Raw genomic sequence first — 15,577 nt, 5'->3', positions numbered from 1 at the left:
AAGATGACTAACAAAGGGAAAAAAAACCTACCTAGCCATGGCACTGGGAAGAAAACACATGCTCCTCAGACAAGGTAATGATACTGCTGTTCTAAATATCTGTTCAAATTATCCAAAGCACAAAGCCAAGAACTCAGGACCTAAAGACAATCACTTTTGTAACAGTTTTATTCAAGTCTGTGTGCTCTAGTGTTGAGACAAGGCCTAGATCAGCATTACACTGTAATACAATAATTTTAGCCATTGAACCAAGCCTGCTTGGCATCCTTGGTTTACAATTTACAGTACATCCAAAAAGAAAGCAAAGAGGAAAAAAAAATCCCAAAACGCCAACAACTTTCATTAGCTCTTTGCTTTGCTTAAATATTGTTCTATAACATAAAATAATTTAATACAATAAAAAAAGAACTGTAATCCAAATACACATAATACATTGACACAGAACAGAGGAAAGATACAGTAGATTATGCACAAGAGTATTCAGTTGATGTGTTACCTACAGTGAAACAAACTGGACATTAATATAATTTAACTATTTAAGCCCAAGAGGGTCAGAGGCAACAAAGCCAGGTCACAAATAAAGCTTTTTAAAAAATAATGCAATCTTATTTTCCCCTAAGCTTACTGCTGTACAGAGGTTAAAGGAAGGCTCCGACAAATCACTTCATTTGACAACATTTCATCACACGAACAAGAAAAACCTTGGTGGCCTCTGTTATTTTACTCAACTCTGGGATACATTACCATTTGCTAATGCAACTGCTTCATTGCAGGTTCTTCGGGCAAAACACACCTTCAGGTGCTACGTCCATAGTAACAAACTTTTGAACACCATGAACAGAAGACATACAGAGGTCTCCAACACTGGACTGAAATACTTAAGTCATCAGACGAATCCCAGTCCTGCAGAGTTTAGAGCTCCTTACAAAGTACCTAACACTTTCCACACAGGGATTTCAACACAAGCAGGAACTATCCCATACCTCAAAAGAATGGACATGGGCGTACGATCTTACACTAGAGTCATCTACTCACCTGGTTCTTCGGATTTGACAACACTGTACCTAGGAAATTCAGGTCACTGTTTTTTTGCAACTGGCTTTAAACAGAAGCAGGAACAGATCCACAATTAATAAGGCAAAAGTAAGACACAGCTTATAAAAAGAGGGAGGAAATACATTCTCTGGCTGCGAAATTCAGACTTTCAAAGCCACAGAAGAGACACAGTTAAAATCACAGGTAGTTTCCCTGATTTTTCCACCACTACTGCCCCTCCCCACTCCGTATAAGCCTCTCAACTGAAGTCAGGCAAAATATCTCCCATATTCCCAGTTTGTTTTGAATTTATGACAAAGAAATCACATATACCAACACAAAGTGCTGGGCCAACAGCTGACAAGCAAGAATCCAAGAACCCTAACAATAACAGCAGACACTGATCACTTCCAAATTTGTCAGATCTGTATACTAACCCGGAAGGATGCATTTCTGAAATGAAAGAACCTGAGAAAACACCTCAGGTTAAATCAAAATTTGTACACACAGCCTCCACACACCACTTACTGCCCCCTCTGAAGCCAGCAGTCTGCTAGTGCAGAAGTTATTGATCTCTCCTATATCAGAAAATATTCTCAGAGCTTTCCCTGTTTATGGTAAGAACTAGCGATGAAACAGGATGGCAAATGCAGGCATGGAAAGGCCACACAAGTCAGAGCAAATCGAGCCTGCATTTACCCAAAGGCTTGTGAAGGAACGTCCTCTGACAAAATATGGAGACTGGTCCTCCACCATTAATCTCTACAAGACAACGCCCCAGATCAGTTCGTAACAGCTTTGTTGACTTGAAGTTTCTGTGCATTCAGCCCCACAGATACATTCCATTGATTTTGGTGATGTTTAAGTATGCTTTCTCAAATTGAGGCCTCTTCCCCTCCTAGTTAAAAGACAGTACCCTAAATAAACTTTTACTATTAGATGCTTTTGGCTTCATATGGTTTCATATAAAAACTGCCAAATATGAGGCACCGGTGCCTGTTGACATTAAGAAGATCCAGGTACATTCTCCACTTGGAATTTAGCTGTCTCTCAGAGACCTATGCAGCACAACAATGTTTTTTACTCTCTGCAAAGACCACTGGCAAAACTCAGCTGTTCAACTGGTAAGCATTGGTATGTCCGCTTATTTTTTTCTGCTGCTTTATTCTTTATAATCTAGGATTTCTGGATGTTATGGTTGCCAAGATAACCTTGAAATCAGAGCAATGGCAAAACTAATGCAATAACATCTGCTTGAGATGCAGTGTGAAAAATCAGCTCAGAGGTATTAGCTGCCCTATTCAGACACAAATGCTAACTATGATGACATTTTAAGAGCTACTCACTAAAGCATGAAAGGCAGAAATAGAAGCCTACTACAAATATCTGGACAATTAGTCAGGAGAGACAACTCATTTTGCAACTTAAACTGGGATTAGAAAAAAACACCACCTTACTTTACCCCCAAAGTCAAAAAGTAGCCACCTCCACAACAACTCAAGAAAGGAGTTCAGATCTCCTCCAACCGTATTTAAACTCAAGAAGATAACTGTGCTATTGAACAGTGGCAGATAATCAGAGGACACATTTGTTTTGAAACTCAATAACAAGAAGCTCAATATACAGGGCTTCCGGGCTTCCCAAAGAACTTGCTTGTTTATATTCTGAAATCTCATGTTAGCAGCATTCTTAACAATGAAGCCTAGAAAAACACTGGTATGTCTTCCTGCTCCATTCTAACCTCTGCTGCTGGGAGAGTGATAAGGAAATGCATTAAGACATGGCTACAACAATTATTTTTCTTTCTCAGACTCACTCATCTCTCCTCCTGCTTTAAGACAAGAAGGCAGTTTTACTCAGCATCTATTCTTGAGAAAATGCTACATTGGAACAATCAAAGTAGGACAAAGAGACAGGGTCAATCACTCCTAAATAACACAAAAGCTTTATCTTGGTCTGATGCTGTTGCTTCAGTCAAGATTTTTTTTATTAGAAACCATGAACTCTCACTGTACGGAGGCTAAAATTCAAGCATGGACAAGATCCTCGAGAATTACTTCTGAATAACGAAGGGACATTTTTCCTCCAGCATTTTTAGCTTTCAAATATCCTGCTCTAAGCAAATGCAACTTTGGCATTCCTCCTGCAGATTTGTTCTAGGTCCACACTTGTTAGATGCGCATCCATCTGATCCCATCAGCCACAGACCTAACAGTAGCCCACTTCCAGCTGAGCAGGAAAATCCACTATGATACATGCTAAAAATGTGCCATAGCTTCTTAGTATTAGCTATAGTTGACTACCTGCACATCATTAGCAATCAGATATAAGAACTGCCTTAGGATCAGATATATTCCCCAGGCAACCTGATTTAGCTGTGGATGTCCCTGTTCATTGCAGGGGATTTGGACTAGATGGCCTTCAGTGACCCTTCCAACTCTTAAGGATTCTACGATATTAGGAAATCTACAGTAAATACAAGGGAAACAAGATTGCATATTGGCTCACTTAAAGAGTATATGAGATTATTTAGAAAAAAATATGTTCTCAAAAAACATACTTTCACCTTTAAAAGCAGCAGCAACCAATATGAAATTATCATCTTTTAGAGTGGAAATACAGCTCTTCCGCAGGCCAAAAACCACCAGGAAATATACTTTGTGCCTTGTTATTGTTTATCTTGTAGAGTTACATAATAAAAGTATAATCTTAATTTTTGGAACTGGTTTTATTTTTCCACAAGTAATTTCAACGTCACAGAGCCAAACAGTGTTTTCCTCGGTGCTCTCACCATTCTAGCCTCAATTGTTTATCTAGAGCAACTCTTAAAACTTATCCTTTATTTCCACTTCATCTATATAAATGAGGTAGCTCAGGGTAAAAGAAAAGAAATCAACCAGAAACAAAGTCACTACACAATCCTCAAATCCTTCTTTAGGACTCAATTTAACTATACTGCCAATAGATTCCCAAGCAGCTAGTATCCTCTGTCTGCTCCTCGCTAGAATAAGATAGAAAATTTCACCCTCATATTGGTTAATTTCTGTCAACCTCCATTTTCACTTCCCCCACTTCTGTTTTATGCTTCTACCTTGAAAATGTTTTAGGTTAAAGCACAGATAAAATAACATTGGTTTCTGTCTTGGGCTCCAAAATACTACGGCATCAAGAACAAATAACTGACAAGGATGGGATAGAGACAGCCACGGAATCATGTATTCAGAATTCTAATTGACAGATAAGGAGCGTTAGCAATAGCATGCTTGTTTCCACAAAGGTTTATGCAAGTCAGCAAATGGATGCACATGAAATGTTTGTATCACGTTTGGCCTGATGTATGATGAAAAAATCTACAGTACTGAAAAGCCACATCCTTCCAGTTCCAGTTTCTTCCAGAAAACAACCAAAGGCCCTAGCAAAGATACACATGAAACAGAAGGCACCTAGCAATACAAGATGCACCTAAAACACACAGATGTAATTCACAGGCTTAAAAAGACCAGCACAAGTATCCACGCTCAGTAGGTAAAATGATGCTCCTTGTCATTTGGAAACAAAGAAAAAGAAGATTCTTTCACTCACGTACAGAAAGAGGTGAAATGCGGTTCTTGTATACAACACTAATGAAGTGTTTTCTACTAGGAAAAAAGAGTTTCTTGTTACAGAAGGACAGTAACAATTCTGGTAGCTATGTGAGACCCAGTCACTAGTGGGAAATTACCTTATAATCAAGCACATACCTCTGAGACTGGGAATGACTGTTTTTAACATACAAAAATAAAGCTGATGTAGGTGATTTCTGAAGCTGTATTTGTCTCTGACCAAGAGTAATGCTGCTTAAAAAAGCTGAACGTGAGAAAAAACAAAAGCAAATGAATATTAAAACTATAGCACGTAACATTCTACTACTGTATTTAATAAGATGGGAGTAGCAAAGCGAGCCATAAATGCATTTTGGTGTTGCTCTGTGAAACTGTGAAAGCAGAGCTGAAGAAACAAACTTTTCTTAAGACTTGTTTGCTAACCAAAAGAAATTGGAAAGTCTAAGCCACAGACCAAGTATGGAAATACAAAAAAATAAACATTTGGTTAAAACTCCATTCTGTCCAGTGAGATGCGAGACCAGAGCCTGTGGCAAGCACCTTATTCTAATCTTACCAAAGTAAACTATAAAGAAAAACATAGGAAGGCATTCTTTCTTAAAGATACCTTAATAATATAATGAACCAAAGTATTCATGAAGTCATAAAGCTATCCTTTGTGACAGCATGATCATGTTTTGGTTTTGTTTGTGCACATGCTATATTTATTGCTTGTTTGCAAATATATATTTTAACATATGCCTCTCCTGTCAGTGTTCGCATCCAGTTTTACCCAAATTATAGCCTTAAGCAAGTTATAAATATAGAAGCAAAGGAAAGCAACTACCCTGTAGCAAAAGGGATCAGAAATTTTCATTTCTAAATGTCCCTTTGTTTTGTGTTAAAAGAAGGATCTATATTGCTGTGCAAGATAAGCCTTCCTATTTTCCATAGAGCAGATAGAGTTTTTAAGAATATTTCCAAAACACACAGAAAACATTAGAAAGTAATAAGCATCTTTTCCAAGAAGAAAAGTTTCAAAACACCCAAAGAAATAAACATTAATAATAGCTTAGAGTTACTTAAAATGGCAACAAGCCAACATTGAATTCTGGGATACAGTAATTAGGTCTGGTTCCATAAATCTAATGGGTCTTCAGATCCCACACTCATTCCATAGAAATGAATTAAGTTCAGATAAAAGTCAGATAAAAGATAGACAGGTGGTGGTTCAAGTTAGGAGGTTTCCTGTCATTTGCGATTTAATAAAGCACTCCAAATGGCAAAGACCTCTCTTTACATGACTACTACTGCCTCACCTTCAGCAGAATGAGAGGTATCCAGTTTCATCCAGTAACATCTCTACGCAGCACTGTCCATAAGTCTTAAGATAACAGCATGCTATGAAGAGGAAGGCAACTACTCCCATTCCTAGAGGTACAGAAAAATACATCATAAAAGCATACCAAACCCAAACAGGTCTTTCCACATCACTAATGAAAATTTTACTTTGAAAATACTCATTTTGTTAGAAAACAATTGCAAAAAGAATATTTTCATTGAGGTTCCCTGCCCCACACTGAATAACAATCCACTGCAGTAATAATCTGAAGGAAAAAGGGTACCTATAAAAAGTTATATTTGCACCTCAGAAAAGACTCAGTGGAGATAAGGTCTACTTGATGGTGAAACTGAGCATTGTGCAGTCCATAGGAAGCAACAATATTACAAAGAATCCATAACCATTATCGCTTAAGTTTTGACACAAAAGCCTTCTTCTCTCTACCTGTCCCACATTCAATTTCTGTGAAACCAGAAGAAATATTTTTAAAAGGAATTAAGGATTTTTTTTTTGCACTGTTGCTATGTCTGTGCTTTCTCCTCAATTTTACAGGAAAAACAGGCAGACTGCCAGATAGCCTATTCTCAAGAGCTGGCAAACATATTCTAAATTTCTAAATCAGTTACATCAATTAGTTATATATATATATATATATATATATATATATATATATATATATATATAGCCAGTCAACTATTTAAAAGAAAACCTGCATGTATTTCCAAATCTGAAAAACTGATTTCACAGCAATGACATTTTGTAACTGATACTAAGAGTAATGAGGTTATTTCTTCTCTGTGAGCTCTATAATGATATTAATACGTTTTACTCCATTCTTTCATCATTATTTTAGGCTGCTCAGTAAACTTGTGCTCTCATGCTCTCTTTTTCTCAGCAGAAAGTGCAACTTATTCAGGTATTCAAGGAAAAAACACATTTATGTTTATAGCAAAATTTTCACCATTTTCCTCAAGAATTCTGCTAGCAGGTGTTTCAATGTAATGATGAAATGTTTGTCTTGCTGACAAATAAATGAAAGCCAATAGATTAAAAAAAAAAGTTATGTGAGCTTTCTGACTGGCTCATGTTTTCTTGGTATGTAGTGGACTACAGTGAAGCTCTTTTGGGGACCTGGGGCACCTCACCACCTGCAGCTGGGAAGGAAAGATAACTAATAGATTAAGGCAGGAGACTAATCAAACCAGTACAGGATAGATGGATAAATGAAAAGATTACAAGCTAGCTTGAACATTCAGATGGCCTCTGGGCCTCAAGGCACCAGTGGCAACAGCTTTCAGGATGCATACAGTAAAACACATGACAACTCTTTGTCTTGAGAGCCCTCTGCCTGTCAGAAAACATCCCACCACTCGCTAAAGCAAACAGCTTTGTTTTACAGCAGATTCCTCTTGCTCGGTACCCTCTGGTAAGTCACAGAGCTCCAAACTGGAAAGCTTACTTAGGGACTGATGCTCAAAGCCTACCTTGTTTTTATCTCATGCACAAGATTCAATTAAGATAACTGCATCTAAGGAGCATTTATCAAACAGTGTTCCTACATTGCCTTTCTAGCAGCTTTGTAATAGAGAATATCTAAGCTGGAAACCCTGATCTGGATGTATGACTCTTTATCACCAGTGTCATCCAGTTCCTTTGTTGTCCATATGGTGTTAGGGCAGATGCCATTTGGCACAAAATCCTCCTATGGTTGGGTACCCATCACCTTCACCAAGCAGTTATCTAGAAGTGAGAGAGAAGGGATTCTGACACCTCATTAACCTTCCTACACAAAAGAGCAACTCTAGATTACATCTTTGCAGATCAAATGCTGCTTCCCATAACTTTGGAATAACATTTTTTTGCATAGAAAGAACAGCTGATCCAGTTTTGTCTCAGACTTTCAAAAACGGTAAGGGAGACTGATAACTACATAGTTTTAATGCCTTGCTTTACGTTCCTCTGACACAAGTTCCGATCGAGCTTCTCATGAGGTGCTTTTTGCTGGTGTGTGTTTGTTTTTAAAGTTCCTGGATCACAAACACATTGAGGTTTTAGAAATGGAAAGCAAAAGGATGAACAGATAAGAAATAATAAAAATGCTAAAGGTTTACATTTAACAAAAGTGCCAGAAACATCAATTTTTCTAAGTTTCTTTGCCACACACCAGAGTCCCTTGTCTACACAGTCAACAGTCTACCCAGCACTAGCAGCTAGTGTAGCATCATTAAGGCTAGCTCTGGAGAGTTCAGTGGAGTAGGCAGCAAAAAGAAATTCAACCATCAAACAAATCTTGTGGAATGTGATGAACAAGAAGCATGACTTTCCTCGATGGTAACATACTGCACTTGCCTGCTAAGAAGGTACACTTGATCAACAGCAACATTATGCTTTTAGCCTTCTAACTGAATTAAAATTACTAAGGAGAGTATTTCCCCACACATGCTGGTTTTTAACATCAAGGTTGTAAACATCTAAACACTCACGTTCTCTGTGCTGCTGCAAGAAAGTATTCATCTACAGTGCCTTCACAACAGGACTGGACTTCCCTGACAGGAAGGCAGCACTGCCAAATTAGTTATCTGCATCCAAATGGCAAGCAGGTTAGCAAAATGAGCAGAGATCTGTACAAGAAGAGTGAACAGATAAGCTGTACTCTGCAATAAAGCAAACTACCCTAACACACTCATATAAAAAGGCCACATCCCTTATTTATAACGCCAAATGGGAACAAATGAAGCTCTCATTAAACCCAATAACACAGGCTTGCTGGGGGTGCAGACACACTTGCAGGCACTGAAGAAAACTGAGCACATGCATGCATTAGTTGTATGACTTCCTCCTTCAGGACAGGTCTTCTTACCTAGTCTTCCTTGCCAAAGTACAAGCTTTTATGAATTTGAACAAATGTTTTACATGCCTATGCTGCCTTCCACAAAAAGATCTCAAAGAACTTTGAACATACTACATAGGTCCCACCCCCCTTGTGAGGTAGGTATTATCCCTGTTATTTACAGATCGGGAAATTCAGGCACGGAGAGGTTACATTATTTGCCCAAGGTCACAGTCAGTCAGTAACTAAAGAAGACAGAATCCAGATGTTCTGATTCCTATTTGCACAATTCAACTAGGAAAAACACAAGCCTCAATTTCTAAAGAGCCTTGAACAAGTAGCAGCGTGCACAGGAACCATCTTGGCTTTACAGGGCCACTCCTAAAAAGCATGAGAAAGTCAGAAAAACAGGAAGAAAGAATGAGGGGACATAACTTACTTCTGCAAGCCAACACACAGCATTAAAGAAAGAGTTCCTGTCCATTTCCCTCCCAAAGCTGAGACAACTCAACTATGAATCTGTGTTACAGGGGGGAGAAAAGAGGCAAATGGGACCACGGCTAGAAACAAAAAAACAGGCTGAAGTAAGTAGACCTAACACCCCCATTCACTATTTTGAAAGCAAAGGGTCATGGAAAAATAGGGCTGAGAGGGACCTCAAAAGATCATTGAAGCCCACTCACCCTGCCTTGAAGCCAGGACAACTACACCTACTCATTCCCAGCCTTCCAATCTCTTCTCCAAGAAGTCCACCAATGGAGATGCCATGGCCTTCCTCAGCAATCTTCTCCACCTTACACTAGGACATAAACAAAACAGGGCAAGCAAGTGTAAGACCGCTACTTCTGCTTCTTCAGTGGGGGCACCGTGATAGCCAGGCTTATCTAATGACACATTTTAGAGAAGGTAGTCTCCAGATATTTACTTGTTTCTTTCCTGGAATTTTGGGGAAAAATAAATGCTGGCGTCTGCTGTATTATATAGCATTTGAGTTTTGAAAACACTGATGAGTACCAGGATAGATACTTACTGCAAGTGCCAAATCCTACAAGGTCAGTAACAAAGACTTGGATATAATTTTAGCTTACTGCAGATACAAACTGCAATAAGGTGACAGGGAAGACTACAGAAAAACCCCACAACAAAGGCAGCAGCTTTGAGTTGCCAAATTACAGCCAACTGCAGACAACAATCAGGCAGTTGAACAACACCTTCAGCAGAGGCAGCACCATACGATCTCCGTAGCTTCTATCTCATTTGTCTTCAAAGTGCATTCTCAGTGCAAAAAGTAGAATTGAATTTAGAGGGGCTTACTGTCCCGAGTGAATTTCATACTAAGACCAGAATTCTTGCTTGAGTTCATATGCTGTAGCTTTGTGTGTGTTAAGTTCACTTCTGCATAGCGGAATGGTGCTGTCTTGGCTCTGTCCCTCAGCATCTATGTCCAACAATGTCCGCTCCTCTACAGGATGACTCCCCTGGAAAGGAAGCAGTGCAGGAAGTCCGGGTCTCTCTTCTACAGTGCTGCTGCTACTAGCAAAACAAGAGTCCAGATTACTTGGAGTGTCAGTACTTGAACTGTTGGCAGAAGATTCACCCTTGGCATTGCTGGGTGACACAAACCACCAGGGATCAAGCCGCTGCCGGCTGGCTGCGGGCCGAGGCCGAGGCAGGAACTCCAGTGTCTTGGGTCTTTCCAGCGTGGGGTCCTGCTGTGCATTCCATCGTCTCGGGGTTGGAGGAAAAACAAGGTTGGGATCTGGCAGGCGAGGGACCTCATTTGGATCTCTACTTGGACTAGGTGTTTTTAATACACCTATCCAGAACAGAGAATGTGAAAGAAGAGGGAAACATGTTAGATGTCACTTCTAAAAGGTTCCGACAAATCTTATTGTATGTACACTGTGAAAACATTTTCAAAGCAGAAAGCCTCCATTCAGAACCTACAATCTCCATATCTTCAAGACTGAAGAGAATAACTGGTTTCTTTATTCCTATATTGTTCTCAACACATTGTGAAACACCTGATTAACTTGCCTTGCATAAGCAGAGTATTTTGTTCATTCTCTGATTTGTTTTCTTCCTTCTCAGACTGTACAGCATGGATTTGACCTCCTATCAGAGGTAAGAACTCTCCAAATCCTTTGGAAGGTACGTTATCCATTAACAGCTTGAATGGATCGGGGAGACACTTGCACAGCAGGATGTGTGACACCTGTTTGCAGTGAGTTAGACCAACTCCCTAGAAGAGCCATTTAATAAAATCTAACGTAGACACTTTCTGTTGTTCTTGTTTGGTTGTTTCTAAAACAGAACATAACTTTTCGTGAATGTTTTAATGAGCATTAACCCGCATCTTACTGCAGACTTCCATTCAACAGACAACCTGACATTTTGTTTAGTCTAATTAAATTCATATTCTAGTCCTCTTTTTTCTCGTGAATTACTAGGGGAAAGCATCTTGTCACAGCCACTCCTAAAGACCATAACAATAAGATTACCTATAAGAATAAGAGCAAGAGCAGCAGAGGTCCCACACTGTTTTAGAGATCCTTTCTTCACTGCCTTAAAAGTTATAACCTGCTTTGAAGTTGTAACAGTAATACAAACAAGTGTACAAAGGCAATAGAGATGGAATTCTGAGAAACTACTAAAAATGAACAGTGTTTGTACCTTGATACAATAACATGTTCTGCCTCACAACATGATGCAGAGAGTTCCTTGGTGTACAGGTGATGGAATAGAGACTGTTACTGTATTATTCCAGTCATTATTTTTGAAAAGACAATATCCATGAGCCCTACCTGTGGGCTGGCAACAGATGCTGTATATGCAACATGTTTATTTCCTAAGAAGTATGATATACTTCGTAACAAGTATACTATACTGTTTGGGCCCTTCTTCTGAAGAAGAAAAGGAAGATGGCTGAAAACCTACCTGCTCCCAGTGCTCCAGTTAAACAGCTACTGGAAGGGCATCCACTGGTTGGGCACCCATTGACAACTAGTCCAGTCCCTTTGATGGCCCCATCAGAAGGTGTGCGCCTGTGCCCGCCTTGCTGGGTGTGGGAAGAGACCGTCACATGTGTGGGAGTGAGGGACTGGTTGGGGTCTTGTTTGAATCTCTCAATCTGGACATTAACTAGTGGGTTATTAATAGCTGGCAAGGGAGCCTTGACTGTCACAGGGCTGACAGGCATTTCGTATACCACAATCTCATCACTGTCTGAGCGCAGCAGGGAACGGGTGGAATTACATTCGGAAATGGAAGACAGGGAAAGAAGGGTGAGGGATGTGGATGGCTCGCCAAGCAACAACATGGGCTCGTCTTTCTTGAAGATTTTTCGAGAAGGTGGGCTAGTGCTCCTGCGTGGGCGTCCAGCTCGCTGGAAAATGCTGTCACGTTTTTTCTTCTCTTCCTTGGGCGGCTCTGGCTCCTCTTCAATCAGTAGCTGACACTTCCCTGCTTCTAGCAGATCAAACCCCAGGCCTGCAGCAGCCAGAACCGCTCCACAGCCAAGCAAGGCAACCTCGCACCGTTTGTGGTGGGAGCCACTACGTTTGAGGCTGTTGGTGGGTGTCAGCTGTGGGGTGCTTGTAGCAGAGTTCACAGGAGTGGACTCCTCATTGGCATCACTAGAAGGCCCGTCCCAGTCATCATTCTTCTGAAAGGGGATGCAGAGGTATGACTGGTTGTGCCCAGGTGAAGGGTGCACTTTGCCCTCCCCGTTAAGACATTCACTGTCTTCATCATCTGGAAAGCAAATGAAAAAAAAAGTACTTTGCATGGATGCAAGACTTCGGCTAATTTCACTGTCTTACAAATACACATGGGAGTTAAGCTTCTTCTCAGAAGATGCAACCATCCTTCTCATTACAAGCACAGTTTACCAGCAGCCTAATGCTTACAAGCCATTGATCCCAAAACAGATAGGTTGAGACAAGTACCTGGAAACACCACCAAAGAAGTTACTGAAATGTTGATTTTTTCAGGATCCATTAAGGAAACGGCATATCAGAAATAATCTGTCTTTCCATTATCTCCAAAGTTTCTATGTATGGAAGTGATGAATGAAAAGGTAGGAAAATGATAAGGATCTCTCCTTGCAAGTAAAGGTGTAACCACACTGCTCATCTAAATATTATCAGAAAAGTAGTTGAAAGGTAGCACAGAAATAAGAGGGGAGGTTAGGTGAAGCTTGCTAGCTTACAAGAATAAACAAAAAAATAAAATCCAAAATGTGAAGGTTGTCATTTCACTAAGAATAAAGAAAAAGCAGACAACATCAAAAAGAAAGCATGAATGAAAACATTGCTGTAAGTTGAAGACAAGGAAAAGCTCATTCAAATGCGAACGGAAGCACAATATCAAAGCAGAATACCAAACAAGAGAATATCAAGTCCAGGCAAATCCTTTACCCATCTCTGCTAAGCTGGTGAATCCTGGAAAAGCAGGTGCAGTTCTCTGGATCTTCCCTAGGTTTGGTGCACTGGATGACCACTGTTTGTATCCTTCTACCAGAGCTTTCAGACTGAAATAACAGAAAGAATAAGATGTAATAATGTGCTGACAAGAAACTAATTCCTCCCTTCTATATTGTCTATTACTCTATTTAAGGTACACATGAACCCACCTTAATTACACAGCTTTAAGATCCTGTGCTAGCAAGACATTTCACAACACTTCCCTCATTTGTAACAATGTAGCAGTCAAAAGATCTCTGATGATAAACAAAAGCCATAAATGCAGAGTAATACAAAGCACAAGGACAGAAATCAGACCAGACAGTTTCTTTTAAAACTAAAGCAAACATGCCATGGTGAGTACAAAGTAAAGTGCTCAGCAGGAGGATGGGAAAAATATCTCCAAAAACACTTCCAAGTTAACTACCAGTAAACAGGGAAAAACAAAAATCACTCACTGGGAATACAGTACGTTAAATTCACAACAACCGAATCATGCTTCTATATTATACGAGTATATTATATTCCTCTAAAGAAAATATTGTGTTGAAGCACAAAGTTACAAGCATAAGCTACAAATTATGGGAAAAAAATGGGTAACTAAACACCATAATTCATTATAATCTTTTAGTTACAGACCAAAAATAGAAAAAGCAAACAAAACCAAAGCAAATTCCTACATCAAAGTCATATGAGTTTAAAGGCATCTTTCTTTGCACCTAAGCTTATTAGTAGTCCCTGTTAATAGATATTCATTGCTATCATCCCGTATGTATTCTGCACCGCTTTCACAATATCAGAAACAATAGCAATAAGCTGCACACTTTTGATATCTCAACAAGCCAACTAGATTTATTTTTCAATCGTCAGTAGTCTCTGAACTGATAGTTTTGTAGCATCCTACCCAAATAGCTGCTATAATTTTGTAGCTGCTACCCAAATAGTGTCATGGGAAAGCTTAAACTGGACTATTCTGTGCTAAGTCCATCTCTTCACTTAAATCTTTTATCCCTCTATCCTCCCAAATTAGAATTGGGAAAATACAAACAAACAAAAACAAAAAATAAACAAACAAAAAAACTAAAAAGAGCAAGTACTCTATCATCTGAGGCACTAATTTTTACTGCAGCCCTATTCTATTTAAATAATATGCAGTCTGACATGATCTTTTTGGTATCCAACAGACAGGCTGCTAGAAAGAAGACAATGGACTATTTTGCAGGCTCTGTTGGGATAAGACAAGGGAAAATGGTTTCAAACTAATAGAAGAGAAATTTAGGTTGGATATAGGAAAGAAGTTCTTTGAAATACAGGCTGTGAAGCACTGGCACAAGTTGCCCAGAGGGGTGGTGGGTGCCCAATCCTTGGAGACATTCAAAGTCAGGATGGACAAAGCTCTAAGCATCCTGATCTCACTGTGGGTGTCCCTGTTCATTGGATTAGATGGCCTCAAGGGGTCCCTTTCCAACTCAAATGATTCTGTGACTCAATTATCTCAGTGAGAGGCAGATCATTCATGTTAACCACACTGCCCTCTCAGCAATACTATCACATTTCAAGCACTCTGCAAAACACTGTCACCTTACTAAGAGCAATCACAGTCAGCAAGCAACTCTTTTTTAGGAGTCCATGCTCAAAAGCAACTCAGTTCTGGACCTCTAGCAAGGGAACAAATGTTCTTTAATCTGTTTAGACTTTCTAAAGTCTTCGGTACAGCAAATATGTAAGCAGATAAGCGCTTGCAAGAGGACAGGCAAATCTCCTGGGAAACAGCTCATAACCAGTTTCAGAACATGGACATCAATCTAATTCCAGGCTTTCTTCTCTTACCTGTCCTCTCCTGCACCTAACTCCTTGTGACAAAGTGAGCTTGGTCCCCAAGTGCGTCCTTTTTTCTTCTGGCCTCTCTTCTCTTCTTCCTCTCCTTCCTCCTTTGGAAGGACTGAGTTTCGTCCCCATGTTTTACTGCTTTCAGCAGGAGTCACTTCAAAAAGAGTTGAAAATGGGAAAAAAGCCAATCAGGTACACACATGGGTCCCAATGCAATGCAAAGAACACAAGCCAGAACAATGCTAGAATGGAAATGTTCAGAGTTATTTCCCAAAATTTTCATCACGCATCAACACTGATCTAACAAATAGATCCCTTCAAAATGACTACAGTTCAGTTTCGTACTGTTTTCTCCTTCAGAAGAATTAGTTGGCTATCAGAAACAAGAATTGTGATATCCAATACAAACACTATGCGTTAACATTCCTTTCATACTTCTAATACACATTTATATCTCTAATTCTGGGCTATTAGGAGAACACCATTTTAATGATAA

At 39.6% G+C, this 15,577-nt stretch overlaps 1 protein-coding gene and 1 long non-coding RNA gene across 6 annotated transcripts in view; both read right to left on the bottom strand.

Moving 5' to 3' along the window:
- Window positions 1–6,046, bottom strand: part of LOC107314884 (uncharacterized) — a 43,375-nt gene extending 37,329 nt beyond the window's left edge. The window contains exon 1 of the long non-coding RNA XR_014946620.1: window positions 5,936–6,046. This is a non-coding gene — a long non-coding RNA (uncharacterized LOC107314884). The remainder of the gene's footprint in view (window positions 1–5,935) is intronic.
- Window positions 151–15,577, bottom strand: part of MAP3K9 (mitogen-activated protein kinase kinase kinase 9) — a 45,084-nt gene continuing 29,657 nt past the window's right edge. Inside the window, exons 8-12 of one of the 5 annotated variants that reach the window (XR_014946618.1) lie at window positions 15,082–15,235; window positions 13,207–13,319; window positions 11,726–12,541; window positions 9,472–10,604; window positions 151–6,047 (exon numbers count right to left, since the gene is read on the bottom strand). Coding sequence is in view for 3 of the 5 variants with exons in the window: in XM_015864639.3 (XP_015720125.1) it covers window positions 10,123–10,604; window positions 11,726–12,541; window positions 13,207–13,319; window positions 15,082–15,235 (1,565 nt within the window). In the remaining 2 variants the exon portion in view is untranslated. Of the gene's footprint in view, window positions 11,093–11,725; window positions 12,542–13,206; window positions 13,320–15,081; window positions 15,236–15,577 lie in introns of those variants that run through there. The other 4 variants (XR_014946619.1, XM_032444768.2, XM_015864639.3 and 1 more) reach the window with 4 other exon arrangements.

This window comes from Coturnix japonica, chromosome 5 (genome assembly GCF_054131305.1).
Source record: "Coturnix japonica strain WE chromosome 5, WE-NBRP24, whole genome shotgun sequence".
Taxonomy (NCBI): Eukaryota; Metazoa; Chordata; class Aves; order Galliformes; family Phasianidae; genus Coturnix; species Coturnix japonica.
The sequence above is the reverse complement of the archived record's forward strand: the minus strand, read 5'-3'. Positions and strand labels throughout refer to the sequence as shown.